General features: G+C 39.0%; 1 protein-coding gene across 3 annotated transcripts in view; it reads right to left on the reverse strand.

The window, feature by feature from the left end:
- The window catches only part of LOC140227589 (P2X purinoceptor 4-like), a 164,952-nt gene that overhangs the window by 22,103 nt on the left and 126,954 nt on the right, over positions 1-15,895 (reverse strand). The window contains exons 6-8 of one of the 3 annotated variants that reach the window (XM_072308008.1): positions 15,648-15,778; positions 13,644-13,697; positions 12,115-12,253 (exon numbers count right to left, since the gene is read on the reverse strand). In XM_072308008.1, the coding sequence (XP_072164109.1) occupies positions 12,115-12,253; positions 13,644-13,697; positions 15,648-15,778 (324 nt within the window). Of the gene's footprint in view, positions 1-12,114; positions 12,272-13,643; positions 13,698-15,647; positions 15,779-15,895 lie in introns of all 3 variants that reach the window. The other 2 variants (XM_072308006.1, XM_072308005.1) reach the window with 2 other exon arrangements.

The raw sequence follows: 15,895 nt of genomic DNA on the forward strand, positions 1-15,895 counted from the left end.
GCAGGAGTTGCTCAGTCACTCGTTTACTTTTACAAAATTAATAATCCGCGTTTCATCTTGCCCTGTTTCATAATTGTCTACAGTAGATGTGAAATAAGCAAAAATCGCATCCCGTAGAATCGCATCCCCTATCTGATTCAGACTACACGCTACAAATGAAGAGCTTGCAACAAAAAGGCGCTATATAAATCCATTGAAAAATGATGGATTTAGCGCCTTTTTGAAGCAAGCTCTTCAAAATATACATTGATAATGTATGGAAAAAAAATGAATCCTCTTCCCAAAACAACAACAGAATACTCGATGATTCAAAAGAATCCAACAACAATGGAAGCTTAGTTTTGCCGTGGATAAGAATCTGGATATTTTAGCAGAACGCTCCAGGTTCGAACCCAACCGTTTCGTTGTTAATTGCTGGGGGAGAAAAGTGAGATCGTGTGTGTATGCACTATTCTCTATTGTCAAACAAAATATAACGCAAGGGGAAAATGCATCTCTATTTCAGGGAAGAATAATAGCTCCATCCATGATATCATTGTTTTCGCAAAACGTTTCATGGGTACCCAACCTTCTCTGAGAGATGCTATAAAAGATATTGGTTCGGACAACTCAAACAATTGCTGATAGCAGCTGCAGCATTTTCCTTTCTCTCTTAATCACATTTGGTGACCTGACAAGCGGAAAGGACGGCTTCGGGGTAGAGGGAGGGAGACTTTGGAAGAATATTTCCTGAGGAGCGGCTATGGATGGGTCTTCTCCGACGCTGCGATGGAGCAACTGAAAAGACCTGGTGCATATTAGATTGGGATATGTTAATGTAGAATGGCTATTTCCCACTTGGTTTGCTTTCCCTTTTCTCATTCAAGAAAAATACTCGAGAAAAAGAAAAATAGGAGGACGGATCATTACCTGTTGTAATGGTATGTGTGTGGTATATTGTTTTGTTTGTAGATGTTTTGTGATAAGGTTATCATATCATAGGGACCAATATGAAAATGAAAAGTATCTGAAATGGTGGAATTATCAAAGAAGATCGAAATGTATAATTCTGAGCATGAGTATAAACTGAAGAAATTCGTGCAAAATGTCGATGGAGATAATTTTGCCATTCTAAATGTTCCATTCAGACAGGGGTATAATATACAAAGACAAACCAGGAATACTGTATACAGATACCCACAGCACACGCACAAACACATACATACATAATGTATACATACAAATATATATAATACATACAAAGTAAAACAAAAACACACAAACCAAGCGGTCCACTGATTTCGCAAAGGGGAGAATGGGCTGTAATGCCCTTGACATCAATATTGATTATTAACCCTAAATCACTTTTGTGTTGACCTCACTAAAAGGGGCCATTCGTACAGGGGAGGGATTTATAGGGAGTGTCCGGCGATCATACTGGTTGGGGGAAATCGCGTTTCCAGTCATCACCATTTCAGCGCATTTCGTCCCCGCCTCGGCATCCGCGTTAACCTTTAGAATTGCCCGAAAACAAGCTTGAATGATAGACTTCATGAACGAAAGTGACGCACGGCGCTGCACCTCTCAATTTCAGCCCAAACATCCCGCTTCTTAAGACCGCATCCAATACAACCAGTAATTGTCATACAGAGAAACACACCACAATAAGCAAGCGCATAAAAAAAGGCGGACGCTGCGAAATACAGGAGGCGCCTCGGGCTCGGATCCAATGTTTGCCGAAGCGACGAACCAAACTCCTCTATCACTCTCTTCGGAGTACAACCCTGTTTGAGTAATAGGCAATTATTACTGCGTTTTTTATCATTCCTGTCAGGCGATGGCAACAGATCTCCAGTTGGCTTTATTTTATTGCATGTGAATGTGTTCGGGAGTTACGTAAAAAGGGAAATTCTTGCATTGTCTTGGACGTAATAGGACTGCGCTATAATACCTTATACATAATACATACATGACATTTCTCGATAGGAATTTATCTCGCTCATTTTCTAGCGGGTGTTTTTCTCCTTCTTCATGAAAGTTTGAGGATTAAGAAGCTTTCCGTAATGTTGAACTCCCTCTCTTGTTATAGCAACTTTAACAGGTCACAAGCCAAAGTTTGTGTTTTTACGACAATTCTCCTCTTTACAATCTTGTAGTTTAAGAAGCACTTTGTATTACGCAGAGTTCGTAAGTGTCTCTTGCGTTACTCCCCAGTGATTTCCTTTAATGCAAATGAAAACCAACAATAACAAACTATCATACTGGTTATTGGTTTTGATTGTGCACACTCATTGTAATGAATATCGACGCAATGCTCCCTTGTAAAGCAATCCTCTGTGGCTCTGAATGGAACTATCCTCTTTTATAGAGAGGACAGAATACAGTTAATAATACACCGATTACGTTTTAATGACGCATGAATCAGAACACTAATTGTGGGTTTAGGAATAAGGTATTAACATGCCGTATAGATGACAGAGGAGCAAAAAGGATGAAAAAGGGAGTGGGAGGGGAAAAAATATGGTCGTCTGACTAGTAAACGAACAAACGAAGTTGCATAAACTGCACTCGAGACTCATTTGATCCCTCATCTTTCCCATCCCCCACGCCCCCCCCCCCCTTCCTCCTCCTCCTCCTCCTCCTCCTCTCTCTCTCACACACACATACTCTCTCTATCTTTATCTATTCCTCCGGTTCGATATTCACGTTTGTGCCTTTTAAAAGCAAACTGTGATCTCTTCATGGGACATCTGGGATTGCGTCGTATTTGCTATGAGGACGTGAAATTTGGAGAGCGTTGCGCATTGGAATGGTCCTGGGCATACAGCAATGTTGTGTCGATGCTACAGTCGTGGGTGGATGCCACCCTGAGATGTCAATAAAACGTGGAATGATTTGGAGATAAGAGAGAATTTGCAAGAGAGGGAGAGCAAGGGAGAGAAAGAGAGAGAGATTGGAGATTCTTTTAACGTTTAAGACAAAGTCTTGTTGGTATATCTATGTATAAAAAAAGAGAGATTTTTGCAAATGCCGTCACAAACATGCGACCAAATCCGTCGCAATTCCGCGTTCTTTATAAGATTCATCGCAAGATTTTCATTCTCCCTAAAATTCTTAGATGTTTGTCCTTTTTTACTCTGATTTTTTTTTTGTGTGTAAAAAACTTAGTACAATGCCACCGTCGTATTACACTTTACAGATTTAGACAATACAGTGTAGTTCCCTTTTTTATCACATTCCCCTTCACAATCTGCGAAATTCATTGCGGTGTTGTAACCTTTCCTGTATATTGCATTCATTCACTTTCAGTGACTGGAATAAGACTGATTCTGAATTTGCGCAGAGCGAATTAAAATAAAAACGGCACTCCATGTAGCCTGAAGAAAAAAAGATACTTCCTGTAACATGTTCAATGGCAGGAACGGACTACATCTAGTTGATGCATGTCACGGCGCCGAGAGGGGAGTTCCCCCGACGCACGGTGCGTCTCACGTGGCTCGAGGCCTATTTATCAAAAGCTGTTAGTTGAACAAACACGACTTCATTTCCCATCCCGGGAGAACGATATAGAAAACCTTCGCTTATCAAATATTGTCGGAGAAAAAAAGAAGAAGAAGAAAATAGCCATACTGGCAAATGGACGAACCTTCTCTAAATTCGCAATGAAGATTGGACACAAACAGCATCGGGCTGCCTGTTTTCCCCCTTAAACTACTCTCTTTTCCAGTGGGGATAACAATAGGAAGTAAAGTGTAGAGGCATGAGGGTATCCAAAAGGCACACCGACGTAAGAACACAAAAGAGAACATTAACGTCAGTGAATAAGAAGAGGGAGAGGGTGACAGTTTGAGTTAGAAACTTTCTTTGGCATTTTAGATTTCACTGCATTAACTGCTAATATCGGTCCACTGATTTTTTTTTTTTCGGTGATTCAGTCGTGCAATGGCTGCGTACTCAGCACCATCCCTGCTAGATTACCTATCACAACGTCTTTGTCATCATATCAGTAAATATTTTGGTAGGGATTTATGAGAATAAGTTGATAGTTGAAATGTGTATTTTTGAGTGGTATATCTGTCATACAGCAAAATCAAAGGTATTGCCTTTCGACGTATACATTTTTCGAACCTTCTTTTGACTTGCTATCTATCATTACTGATCGTTTGAATGTCACTTTTGATTAACATCATATCAAATCAACATTCCCAGTGAAAATTTGAGTTCTCGTCTTATTTCCTAACAGGACATCATGCTGCACGCAATAAAATGCTGCTAAAAGAGTACAAAAAAGGAGGGCGCACATAATATCAGCCTAACGCATCGAACATACAATTGTACGATGAATAGCCGTGAGGCCGTTCCAGAAAGTGCTATGACTCTTTGAATATCCATGATGTCAACGCCCTCTTCAGTGAGTACAAGGCATGTTTCGTTTGAGACTGTCCTGCTACACGGAATGTCTTAGTGGACAATTATTTATGTGTCATCATGTTCACGGATCCATGAGAAAATGCTGCTCCTTCAGTGTGACAATATTAAAACCTATTCTCCAAAAAAAAAATCATAGGTTTTGGATTCCCTTCGTATTCGAACATTATCAGTTTTGGTCTCCCTTTGTACTGAACTCGGACGTTGACCGATCGTTCCTAAAACCGTGTGAAACTACGAAGGAGCTCGATAAGTGTTCCATCGCAGAGCCAGACAGAAGATACTAAAACGATCACGACTCCATCTGTATGATAATTCAGAGGAATGTGTTGGCCTGCACGAGAATTGTATTTGAAGTGAAATTCAGAATGAATCCCGCAATTTCGCGCGCTGCAAATTGCGCCCGATATAGCGGTCGCGACTTTTTTTTTTTAAATTTGATTGTTTGCGACGCCCGTCGTATATGCAAAATATTTCACCGAGATTATTGCATTTCTAGGCTACGGGGAGGCATCTTGATCTCAGCGGGACTTTGCTGTCAAGGTTCCAATGTGTGTCACAAAGAAGGTAATGTATTCTCCATCACTAAAAGAAAAAAAAAAGTGATGAGACGTGGCGATAACTTGACACTAGTTGCTTGTTGTCCCCATACCACTGTTTTCCCTTCGAAAGAAAAGTTTTATTATAACTATACTCGTCCCTTCTTGCCATCTATAAGATATATAATATGCCCCTTGTGAGAATGCTGAATCAGCTCTTTTTCTTTTCACCTCAACGTGTTTCTTTTTTTTTTTCGTCGATTTTTCCCATATGTGCATAATCACAAGTAACATTATCATCTTAGTCGTCTGAGGTTACTTTTGTTTCATTTTCTATGAGCAAACGTTCCTGCTCTCTATTCACAGTTTCTCATTTTCCCGTTTATGTCTCAACGGAAGCTTTTTTGATTATGTTGCCAAAATTGTAACGATTTCATAAGACCCCTTCAATTAAGAAAATAGCTTTCGAAACCTAATCTTTATAAATTGCAAAAATACTGTTTTTTAAGATTTACAAAACACCTCATAGTGTATATTTCACAATCTTTGTCATCTATAGCCAATCAATCAATATAGTTTTCATTTGTCATGACAATACGAGTATAATGTAGTTCGCACCATTACAGTTTTCCACACATAGAATATAAGAAATTATTTTTAAAGCATGTACAAGAAATTCCTCTTTGATCAAATATTGACTTTTGCAATCTCGCTGACAAAGAAAAAACTTCCTGCGAGCTATTCACACGTGCAACGCTCTTTTCATGCTCAGTACAGAAAATGACCGCTCTACGTTTTGCCTTATTACCCAGATCTGATTTCAATGATTTACTAAGCAATACGGCTGGCTACAGTTTTTTTCTTCTGAAGTATTCTTCATGCTATAGTCGATTAATCTTGCATTGTCCAGCGCGCATTTTCGGCATCTAAATACCCCAGGTACCCTCATCCCTTCATAACCTTTGATTCCTTACGTGATGACTAAATTACCCTGAGCGATGAGTCTGTACGCTGGTATTTGATTAGACTCCGACATTCGAGCCGTTTTCTCCTTTAAAATGAAGATATTAATCCTCTCTCGTAGCAAGTCATAATTAATCCACGACCTACGGGTGTCGAGCTGACAAACGGGAGTAGCAGACACGAGAGGCTTGGTAAATGTAATTACAGGGCGCCATCACTCATTGGGCTGGTCAAGCATTTTTAGGTCTCTCGCCCCTTGTGTCGAAAGAAGAAACTGCAGTACTGTATAGTTTGTTTACTGCCTTGTGTCATTTTTAGCGAATTTTTGATTATACATACTTGAGGAAACATCAAAAGGCTTGGACAGCCTGACTCCATCCTGGTATGCTCAGGCGCTGCCCTAGAGAATGACACGATCTGGACGCCCACTCCGAACCCGAACATCGCGGGCCACACACAAAGGGGTTTCAGATCTCCCGTAATGCAAGTCACGTGACCAGCACTTCAAAGAAACAAATAAACTATGCTTACCATCTAATCAGTGACATGAGTGATCCGTGTTAAACAACAGCTTTAAGGAGCTGATCTAGAAACGGATGAAATCCCTTTCTTATCCCCCTGACCGTATACAGCTCGTGATGCTAATCGACCCCACTTTGCGGAGGAATGCTCAAATGGGCGCTACTGACAGATCTTGCACCCTCCCACATCACGTGATCAGTATCGAACTCTCCGTGACACGGCCACCATTCTCTTCCATTCTCGTCTACATATTTCTCCTTCGTGTCGGAAGGAAAAGCCCTAATACTGGCTGACATATTGTCGGCGCCCCTCGACATCACATGCAGACATGTGTAAAAGTGGCTAGTCGACAAAGAGGTAATAATTATATAAGGTGACAGATCGTTATTCCAAAGGTTCGCTGATCCGAAAATGAAATAAGGCTCGTTATTACGAAAGTTCGTTAATCCGAAAATGGGAAAAAAGTTCGTTATTACGAAGATTAGTTAGTACGCACCTTCTTTTAATTTTTGGAGAATCGAACCTGATTTCATTTGGGGATTAACGAAACTATTCATTTTCATATTAACGAACCTTCGGAATAACGCCACAAAATCGATATGATGTTCGAATTAACGAACCGTATTTCATTTTCGAACTAACGATCATCTAGGTAAGGAAATTTTGTGTATTTTGGAATAACGAACTTTCGAAATAGCGAACTTTCGGATTAATGGACCTTCGAAATAAAGAACATCGCCCAATTACTGCGGTGGCAGGGCTTCTTGGGGTTGAACAGTGCAAACACGAAAGAGCCTACCCTCAGCAAATCATTCTTGGTCACCCTTTGCTTGGCTATTCGCCCACCATTCACTGTCCGTAAAACTCTGAAAGTCCGCACTTAATCCTTTACACTATTAGCGAAGTGTGCGCTTCCAGGATTCGCAAGAAAGATATGTCGAAAAATCCAGGGTTGTTTTTTTTTTTACTTTGATTTATTTTGCAACAGTTCTCCTCATCTAACAAAATACCATAAGATGGAAAACATCTACATAATTTCTGTGATAAATAAACATAATCACATGACGTAGAGATTCATTCTGAAACTGAAGTGGAAATAGGATATTGATCGAAAAATGCAGAAGAGAAAGCACATTTACCACAATCGTCCACGTATGTACATCAATAAGCTGACAAGGAAGATTGCATGTCAGTATAAGAAGAGCTTCATAATGTGACCATGCAAAATCTTATTATAGATAAAGAAGGTATATTCTGAAGTCCTACATGTATTTGTAAATGCAGATGAGTATTATATCATGATATATTCAGAGAAAGGTTGCAAGCGAAAGAAAGAGTGAGGAATACATGCCACATTGTCCTATATTGGTACTCTAGAGGCTATTAAGGTTATTAAGTACAAAATGAATAAGTAACATTATGAAAACAATAATTGAAAAAGTATTCAGCGTCACTATTGTAAGATCGATAAATGAAATAGAATTGAGTTAATTCAATTAAGCTATAGACATTGATTCAGAAGCATTCCTATAATTTTCTTTTTTTCATTTGATTAAAAGATGGTGTCGTGTTTGTTCTTATAAAATCAGGTAATTTTTTTCATAATATATCTACACAACCGTGTGTTATTGTCTTGTGAGCTAAAATCGTTTTAGGATTTGCAAGTATACATTGTCGTAAAAACTTGCGTTTTCTTTTTTTTAAGTGGTCTTCAAATTGTGCGTATATCATTCAGTATTCAGTGGGTATAAAGCACTTTTAAGCTTTGAACTTTCTCCTTCTGCAAAAGCAAACAAACAAACAACAACTGGGGAATATTGCCTTCTATCAAAACACTAACGCGATTGCACACAAGCCTCTATGTCAGTCAAATGGAAGATTTCATTTGTAGGAAGTTTAAGACTTAAGTGCAATATGTCTGGCCTTGGAAGCTGCAACGAGAAAATTGTCACCTTATGTTGGACCGAATCTTAGGTGCAGAAATTAACCCACAAACCAAACGTAGTATTATAATGATTCTTTGACTTTCTCTCCGTCTCTCTGTGAATAAACACTGCCCTACCCCTCCCCCTTCTTTCTTAGAGACTTCAATACTCGAGCACCATGGGAATGATTTGAATCTAGAATATCACTCAGGCGAAATACTCATTTTGAGTGATAGCGTCCCACATCCAATCCACTTCCTATCTTCAATCAACCTTTCTTGCGGGCTCTCAGTGGGTGTTTCGTATACCACAAATCATTATGGTGCCATGCAGCAGCGCAACAATGTATAAGATTATGTGAATAATTTCGGGAGAAATATTGAATTCTGCATCAATCTACGGCTTTCCAAAGGGGACGTTTGGGGAAATTTCAAGTCAATTGCTCCTCCCCGTGTTAGTGAACGTATATGACGTCATTGTGCTGTTATTTTACAGTAGACCCATCTTTCATATGTCATCACAGTTTTTACGGAGGGGCGGGGGGTTCAGCGGATTTAGATTGAATCATAATAAAGTAATCGAATTTAACACCAAATTTCCGTTTTTTACCCCGTGAGAAATGAAAACATGTTTTTGAATTTTCGAACGCTCCCTTTTCATTGCTTATAGGCGTCCTTCGCAGCTTCAAGAAAAAACAGTAACGTTACAACTATGACTCGAATTATGTGAATCCCTTGACTGACAAGTTGTCAAGTTAGGATGTTAAAAGGCTCCCTTGCATTTGTGAGGCACCACCGGCGCATTGCGAATGGAGGGTATACTCCTGAAGATGCAGTAAAATCTAAATTTTATCAACAAGTTCCAGACTGCTTGTGCTCTCTCCCGCCATCAGGCTAGATAAACAGACCGCCACATGGGAAAGAGACGTGCCTTGCAATCCGCATGAAATTGGGGGGAAACATTGAGAAGACAAGGCCGCCGGAGTCGTGTTTAAAACGACTGGTAAAAATTCGGCTGCTTATAATATATGACAATAATTGTGTGCTATACCCGGATTTAATTCGGCAACGCTATGATTTTCCGGAGGGCGCACTGGCTGTTCCACGCAAGGTCTGTCTTCAGGAGTAAGTCCTTCCGCAGATAAAACTCGCACTTCTCCACAAAATCCTCTTGTTTGGAATCCAATTTGATATTCCGTTATAACTTTCTGTCAAATATCATTTTTTTTTTTATCATCTTATAACTATGCCCTATCGATACAGGATCCCTTACGTTAACCAGATATATCAAAGTGTGTAGTCCATCCTTGTCGCCACTGATCCTACTTTTTCAAGATAAACTATAAATGTATAATAGAATGATAATTGCCTACAACAGCGAGAATGTATAGAAAGCGATGTCCGTTAAATCCCAATCTGACACATTATCTGTATACACTGCTTCATATTTTCAGGCATTTTATGATACATTCTATGCTTATGCAGTCAATCCACATGTGTATATTATTTTTAGCCTCATGTATTTTGCGTTGTTTTGCTGTTAACAGGTGTTTATATTATTTGCATTAATTTTATTGTACATTGTACTCCATTGTATTTGTATGCGTGGATACATTTCAAAATCAGTCTTTTACTGAAATTAATTTCCACCCTGTGGATGGAAATATAGATAAAAGCAGAAAAAATGTCTACATTCTTTGGTTGCTACGTCACATATTACAAAATATCCCTTCATATGTATTAAAATGAGAAATATACTATAAATCCTTCAGCAAGGCATGAAAATTTTCTGCTCATGTTTCATTCACTTTCTTATTTGCTCATGTCAAGAGGAGATTAATTACATGAATTTTATTTTCCAACCAAACACACCCTGCCAATAAATAACTAAACTACCGGCTAATAACAAACACAGGGATGCCCGGTGGCGCCTGATAAAGCCAGGTTAATATTGATATGCCTTCGAGGGGCATTTTAACGGCAGTTTATAATAACCACTTAAAGCGCCTTGGAGGAGCCTACCCTCTCACGCTAGCCCCTCTAAGAGCACACTAAATATCCTCTAAGATGACAAATCTAATCGGAAACGGGTGCGTCAGTCTGCGGACCAGCCTGTCATCGGGAATGACCAAGACAGGTGGAAGTGGTCTTCAGGCCACTTGCTGTCATCAGCTGGATGTATTTCATCCAGGGAGGGGGTCGCCCCTGCACAAAACCTTTAATGTCATCCTTTGGCAAGGTAAAGTTAGAAGTACTGACAATGACGGAATGGTCATTGTTTCTAATGTACCGCTACTCTATCATCTCTTCCATAGTCCTCCCGTACTGGCGTGCTGGTAAACGGGGCTGCTAATAGTACCTTTAACACACCTGGGCCCTGTTTAATGTTCTTAAAGTTACGCATGACTTTGCGAACGACTGCTTATTTTTCCCCTTAACAAAATATGACTGTATGTCAATATTTCATCTACATTGGGGCAAATAAATACATTTTGAACTAAAAACGTGTGTTAAAATGTAAGAATAATCATTATCATCTGCAAAATTCAACTTTAGCTATTGAAATTAACAATGATTAGGAAACCCACTTCGTTTGCCATATTTAAGTCGTTTGTAAATTCGTGCGTAACTCTATGAATAGCTTTATACCAAAAACAGGGCCCGGGAGATTCTATTGTCAAAATGGAAGAAGGTTCTATAAATCATGCCAATTTTGGAACTTTCAATTTGCGCTCTGAATTTACAGCAATGGAGCTAATCGCGTTTTCTGCCAACACTAAAGAATAAGTGTATTCCCTCTCTCGATCTCGATCTCGATTTCTCGAAATGTGTTGATTTTTTGAATAATTCCTTTCACAGTGTGTGTTGAAAAGTTTCCAATTTCTACGTTAGAGTGCTTGATTTTGGAGGGGAAAAATAAAGACATCATTCGACACGATGATAAAAACTTTCTGTCTCCGTATATCGAATCGTACCTTATTCATCTGCCTTCAGGTGTATTAATCATGACCATTAGATAAGGTTTCCAAGATGGAACTACCTTGAAATAAGTGAATAAGTTAACGTTCACATTTAACTTTGAACTCTGAGAGCCACGTCAGTGGTCATTTGCCTCAAAATATTCCTTTCCTGTTTCGCAGGCATTCCTGCAAGTAGGGCCTATAGTGAAAGACATTATTTTTGTGTGTGTGTGTGTGAAAACGCGAGCGCACAGCTTAAAAACACTGGATAAAAAACATCAGACACCATACGTACACAATGAGACCAAGCCATGCGCAGACAACCAAGTTGCACACGTTAACACTCACACCTACACACAAAAAATGCACACACATGAGAACGTGTTCGCACGGTTTTACACAAGGACACCTTTAAATGTCCTACTAGTAAAATACACGAACTCACTCTCGCGAATGCCATGACCTAGTAAAGGATATCGCCACGCGAGTTTTGCTTTTGAGTATGTAATGTTGTTGTGCATGTGCGTGTCAAAGTATTTAACGGTAGGGCCTACATCTTTCTGGAGAACATGATAATCAACGAACCAGAAGCAAGGATTTCGACGCGTAGTGGCAATACGCAGCTCCCCAGCAGATGCAGTACTCTTGAACAATAACGAGTATAGGCCTCACTGTTCGTTACGACACAAACACCAGGAATATCAAGGCATATTACTTACTCGATTGTGAGTAAACACTAGAGCAAAATAATAAGGGGACATTTGGTATACAATGTCACAGATTTCAATTTGTCACTTACCAAGGATAGAAGTGCTACTCCGGATGCGAAGTTGAGCATGAGCGGCACGATGTCGAATTTTCCCGCCACTCCGGTAATCTTGACTTGAAAGAGGATCCCGTAGGCTTTAGTCAGGTCTCGGTACTCCGTGCCGTTGAGTCTGTAGAATTTCCCAAATCTGGGAAAAGTGAAACCTGATTCATTGGCTATTAGTGACGTAACTCGGTCCACACGTATCGAGCTTATAGTCAGCTTTTGCAAGCATTAGCCATGGTGATGTTAATGTGCAATTCAAAGTGATTTTTCTTCTTTTCTGGTAAGCAAACGCATTCCACGTCTTGCGTCCATTTGCCGACATTGAACAAAATGCTGGACATGCAGTCATGCTTAGCATTGCTTGATTCTTTTCGGAAATATCGCCATTAGATCAATCAAAAGCCAATCAGGTGATTTGTGTTCAAAACAAAAAATTAAGCAGAGACAATTTCTTTCGCATGATTACTATTTTTTTTTCCAAAATACAACACCACGGTGAGCAAGCCAATACGTGTGCATTACGTCACTACAGCCACAATATTCTATGTGATAACATTATTGATAAGTATTATTATGTGTGCTATCATCGTCACGAATACACGTGTCCACACGAGTAGAGAAAGGAACCTGGAAAACATTCTAGATGAAACAAAAATAGTGATTAGATTACATTCAACATGGAAGAACAAGAAAAGGAGAGTGTTCTAAAAGAAACAGCATTCCGGTGAATACACATTCTTCCACTAAGTTGAACACAAACATTTTACATGATAGAATAACACGGAAGAAAGAAAAAAATGTGATTGTCTATTGTGCAAGGCAAACGTGCGCATGTCATGGGTTAGGATTTAACCTGTTTCTGCCCAGTTCAAGAGTATACTGGCGCAATTCATTACAATCATGGCAGGTTCACAACCTCTCAAAAAACAAATGAAAAAAAAAAACACTAGCGAAACATCTCGTGAAACCTTTTTTGTTTAATAGGATATATTATTTCCAATCATAGGTGCTGAATTATAATGACCGCTCCTGCATGTTTAACAAACCAAAAAGCGCGATCGATGATACATTAGACCTCTTATGATAGTGCGTGGAGTTATCTGATAAAAAGAAATTCACTGTGTACTCTCGCTTGTAAGGAAAAGTTTTTGTTAGATTTCGTGAGAAAGAAAATCTGTAAGCAATGTAATAAGATGTCTCGCGCATAAAAAAAGACAAAAAAAAAGAAAATAAAGAGAGCGAGAGAGTGACAGGGACAGAAAAAGGAATAAATCATGCATATTCCAAATGAAACACAAGCTAAACGGGGGCGCCCTTTTATCCCATGACTCCATTATTATTATTTTTTTTTTGGGTATCCTTGACAAACAATTTGAAAATTCGATACTGGTATGTAGTATCATAGTTTGCTTAATATGCTGAGATTTAAGAGTGAAATGAGGGTAGTGGAAGGGCGAAAGGGGGTTCGTCCATCTATAAAAAAGGTGAATTTGCAATTGACATAGGGGCACTACCTGGCTTGTTTCCCGCCGTCAAAGATGTATCCAAACGGACCTTGGAACGCATCACTGTTTGGGGAATGATTTTACAAGGCAATATTTAACAGTGTTTGGATAATATTATTGCGGATTGGTTTGGGAAATGGGCGCGTAAAACTATCACCGAAAATGACATAAATGGGTGGGGGAAAGAAAAAAAAAAGCTCTACATTCATATTTCGATTCCAAATTATGTACCCATTTGTATATTTTAAGTCCTATTCGGCTGCTTTTCAATAAGATTCATTAAGGCGTGGATAGATTTTCAGTGCATCAAGCGTAGGATATGAATAAAAAACAATGTATTTTTTTTTCATCCCTGAAATGCATCCAAATACACGGTGAGCCAAAAGAGGCTACAGCTCTGCACACAGTACCGTCAAACATTGTTATATATTGCCTCATCAGTTAGAAGCGCACATATTATAGCATATGTATCACGACTATCAATACTACCGTTCATAATACAGAGGTGACAGAAGAATAAATTCTTATAGCTGCAAGGCTGCGGCAGAGTAGTGTATCTAGCTCTCATTATTCATAGCAACAACATTTACGTTTGAATTTCATATTTCCTGCCGAGCTGAGTTTGAGTTTGTAGCTCAAAGTAGATACTTTTTTGTACACTATTATTATAATAAAATAAATTTCTTTGGGCACTGAGTCCTACCGAAACATCAGTTTCAGTAAACTTTGAATAAAATGTAAAGTAAAATGAGAGACAAGATCATACATGAAATGTTCACTTTAATTTAAGATAACAATAAAAAAAAGATATAAATTATCACAACGCGATAAGAAAGGTTCATGTACTTTTCGTTTCTTTCTTACTCTTTCAACCAAAGTTTACGAGATGAAAAGGCTTGTTAGGACATTATAAGTGATAGTGAAAACGCCTGCAGTAAAGTTAGGATGATAATGAAGTGCTGATACTAACGAAACAAGAGCATTGAAATTTCCACCGTATTGCCTATCAAACTTAAAATAAAGTCATAATGATACTTAAATATCCCTATCAGTCGGTTTATTGAAACAGACATTACTAGAAGGCACTTTTAGAATAAATCAGATTGATAACCACTTATGAAACTTAAGAGCTTGATAAAGCTTAGAATTAAAAAAAAATGGTTTCTTAAGACTTCATTATATATTCAAACTGATATTGACGAAGAGTAACTTGTGTTATCGATGTTAATATCTTTATTGTGTAAGCATGCCATGTCGTATTTCATACTAGTTGTTAGAATATAAACATTTCATTCACAAGCTTGGAATATTGCTAGTGTTTAGCCTTTCTCCTGGGTTTAAGATATGAAATGTCGCAAAGTGCTTGGACAAAGAAAAAAATCAAATGAAAGAACACAAGGCTGAAAGCGTACTTGGACAAAGACCAGGAAATAGACAAAATAGGGGGAAAGATGGAACATACATTTTTTTTTCTTTGGTTTAGTTTTTCACTCAATTAACGTGAAAACAAAATTGTGGTTAGGCTTCCCACACCAGACATTAGTCAGAGATAACAATATGATCACAATATACCGGTACCACTCCACAGATGCACTGACTCACAGCACACAACGCAACGTCCGTATGGGATCGACTGAATTACACATTTTATCTCAGTATCTTCTCTTACATCCATTGCCATGTGATGAAAAAAAAAAAGCGTGAAGACAACTAATATGATTCTGGTTGACTCTAGAATGCATAATATACAGACTGTTACTGATCTTAATCACATAATTATGAGCTATTGCTCACATGACTTTAGAATTTGAATCACCTGATATTTCACACGGCAATGCCTGTGGCGAAGTCGTCTTAGCAACTCGAGAACTGGCGGACACAATATCTTACAAAGGCTAGCAAAGATAATGGCAACAGTTTTCATCTAAAAGCCCTCATCTCCTCACTTTCTCTCTGTCGCTCACACTCCTTCCAACCTCCTACAAAAAGAGGAACATGTAAATATCATATTACCTGAAATTAAAGCCGCCAGCGATCTTGGCGTTTTGTTCGTCGGCTCGTACAAAGCGGTAATTGGGTAAACAGAGACTGTAGCTGAGGTCCAGGTTACAGTTCCATTGAATGTCGATCGTTATTACCCCGCCCTGAAGATGAGCGAAGAAAAAAGAGATCAAGTGTGAAAAAAGTGGTAAAGAAGGTTGCATGGACCACATTTCCCGCCCGCAGGAGGAAGAGGGGGAGGAGCGGGGGGGGGGGGGGGA

This window comes from Diadema setosum, chromosome 4 (genome assembly GCF_964275005.1).
Source record: "Diadema setosum chromosome 4, eeDiaSeto1, whole genome shotgun sequence".
NCBI classification, from domain to species: domain Eukaryota; kingdom Metazoa; phylum Echinodermata; class Echinoidea; order Diadematoida; family Diadematidae; genus Diadema; species Diadema setosum.